Here is a 2754-nt window from a genome sequence, read left to right on the forward strand (position 1 = left end):
GGGCCTTGGCCACACCTCCCTGGCTCCCGCCACGCCTTCTGGGCTCTGGTCACGCCTCCAGGGCCCCTGATTAGCCAGGCTTCACAGATGGCCACGCCTCTTGGGCCTTGGCCACACCTCCCTGGCTCCCACCACGCCTTCTGGGCTCTGGTCACGCCTCCAGGGCCCCTGATTAGCCGGGCTTCACAGATGGCCACGCCTCCTGGGCCTTGGCCACACCTCCCTGGCTCCTGACACGCCTTCCAGGCTCTGGCCACACCTCCTGAGCCTCGGCCACGCCTCCAGGGCCCGATCCCGCCCCCCGGGGCCCACGGGCAGAACTCACTGCGGATGCAGCTTGTAGAGGGTCCCGTCCACCCCCACAGACACGGCCAGCTCGTCCAGGCCCCGGTTCTCCCGGATCTTCTCCACCACAGCAGCCACCCCCGCCCCGCAGAGTTGGGCAGCCCTGCGGGACACCGCCTGGCACACCTCCAGGACCATCAGAGCATCGTCAGACGTTAGGGGCAGGCCCAGGGCCTCCAGGATGGCTCGGACCTGCCGCAGGGCCAGGCTGTCGCTGCGGGCCAGGAAGGAAGAGAATACAGAGGTGTGGGTCCGGGCATGCGCTCACTTCCTCTCCACACATCTAGTTCTGTTTTGCTTTGTTGGGGCCAGCACTGGAACTTGAACCCAGGGCCCGGGGTCTGTCCTTTTGTGTTTTTTTTCACTCAAGGCTAGCGCTCTACCACTTGAGCCACAGCTCCACTTCTGGCTTTTTCGTGGGAGATCAGAGTCTCACAGACTTTTCCTGCTGGGGCTGGCTTTGAACCGCCATCCTAGGATCCTAGCCTCCTGAGTAGCTAGGATGACAGGGTGATCTACCCCCCCCATTTACCTTCCAGAATGGGTACCCCCCCCTCCATCTACAGGCCTCATACAGCGGACAGATGGACTCCTTTTCAGTGAAGCCTTGGGGTACCTTTCGATCTCAGACAGAAACTTGGTCTTGAAGATGTCTCTGGTCTGAAGGCGCTGGGTCACCTGACCCCGGAAGAGAACTCCGAGGCTGGTCAAATGCAAGAGAATATGGCGGACGATCTCTCCTAGGTACATCCCGCTGATCATCTTCTCAAACCTGTATGGGTGCCTATGAGTCTCGACACAAGTCAGGTCCCCAGTGCCCACCACCCCTGCCCGGCTCCCCCAAACACCTCTGCTTGCCGGGATTGATGGATGCCTGGTCCACGCTCTCGTCAAAACAAGTGCCAAGCGTGCCCAGTGAACCGTCGTCCCCAAAGGCACCCCACTCCATATTGATACACATGCGGCCTTGATCCCCAGGCACGCCTGGAACGTTCTGGAGCTCTTCCATATAGCAAGCATTTGTTCCCGTCCCTACAGAAAGGCCAGATGGGGTGGAGGCCATTTGCTGATGCAGACAACGCCCTCTCCCAAGCGCTTCCCCCACCAGAATGATAAAAACCCCGCCTCTGTTGCCAGGCACCGGTGGCTCACGCCTGTCATCCTAGTTACTCAGGAGGCTGAGATCTGAGGATCGAAGTTCAAAGCCAGCCTAGGCGGGGAAAGTCCATGAGACTCTTATCCCTGATTAACCACCAAAAAGGCAGAAGTGGAGCTGTGGCCCAAGTGGTAAAGCACCGGCTTTGACTGAAAAGTTAAGGCCCTGAGTCCAAGAGCTAGTACTAGCCCCAGAAAGAAAAGAAAAACTCACAATAAAATGTATTTTCTCCTTTCCCCTGTACATAGCTCTTCTTGGCAGGCTGCCCACCCCCACCCATACCACCTGAAATTCCTCCATCCTATAGTTTATCTACACACCTACCTATGCCAGGCCCTAGGTTCAAGAAATTCTTGTCCCTGGAAGGCTGCCATGTACCTAGACCACTAAACTCAGGTTTGAGATGTGTAGAAGCCTTATTTAGTCTCGCTAAACCCTGTCCTTCAGGGCTTCTGTTTCAAATTTTGGCCTACATGTGGAGTCAAAGTCAGTTCTGTCTCTCTGTCATTCTGTCATTCTGTCTCTGTCTGTCTGTCTCTGTCTCTGTCTCTGTCTCTCTCTCTGTCTGTCTGTCTCTGTCTCTCTCTCTCTCTCTCTCTCTCTCTCTGTTAACTCTACCTCTTGGAGCCTCAGCTCCACTTCTGCTCTTTGCTGGTTAACTGGTTATAAGGATCTCACAGTTTTGTCTGCCCAGCCTGGCTTCAAACCTCAGTCCTCAGATTTCAGCCTCCTAAAGAGCTAGGATGACAGGCGTGAACACCAGCACCCAGCTCAGACTCAGCTCCCTTAAGGGCCGCCCCCCTCCTCTCCCTCCCCTTATCCCCAAGATCCATCCAGCCCCTCCCCTTCTCTCTTGTGCCTTCCTGTCCCTTCCTCCAGCTGCCAGCTGGCCCCAGAGTACAGGCTTAATAAAGACTTCGAATCTTAGACTGGCTGAAGGACCCTCAAATGGCATTGCTCCACCCCCAATTTCAAACCCTGTGATGCGCCAGCAGCCTGGCACCACGCCTTGCTTTGTCCACCCTGCCCTAGGGACCCGGGGACAGGCATGGCTACTCCTTGTATCTAAGATGGGGAAGTTGAGGCTCTCGTGATTTGCCACGTAGGTAAAAACAACCAAGCTAGCATTACCCTGGGATTCCACCACAGAGATGCATTCACCAGATGGGTAAACTGAGGCTCAGAAAGACTCCATGGCTGTGAGTCGGTAGCTGAGCTAGACGAAGCTCTCCCCCCCCCCCCCCCCCCCCCCC

General features: G+C 56.7%; 1 protein-coding gene across 1 annotated transcript in view; it reads right to left on the reverse strand.

Annotated features, from left to right (window-relative positions):
- Hk3 (hexokinase 3 (white cell)) overlaps window positions 1-2754 on the reverse strand; it is a 16703-nt gene that overhangs the window by 795 nt on the left and 13154 nt on the right. The window contains exons 16-18 of the mRNA XM_013016030.1: window positions 1194-1377; window positions 962-1117; window positions 326-559 (exon numbers count right to left, since the gene is read on the reverse strand). Coding sequence (XP_012871484.1) covers window positions 326-559; window positions 962-1117; window positions 1194-1377 — 574 coding nt within the window. The remainder of the gene's footprint in view (window positions 1-325; window positions 560-961; window positions 1118-1193; window positions 1378-2754) is intronic.

Source organism: Dipodomys ordii, unplaced genomic scaffold, assembly GCF_000151885.1.
Source record: "Dipodomys ordii isolate 6190 unplaced genomic scaffold, Dord_2.0 Scaffold29, whole genome shotgun sequence".
Lineage (NCBI taxonomy): Eukaryota > Metazoa > Chordata > Mammalia > Rodentia > Heteromyidae > Dipodomys > Dipodomys ordii.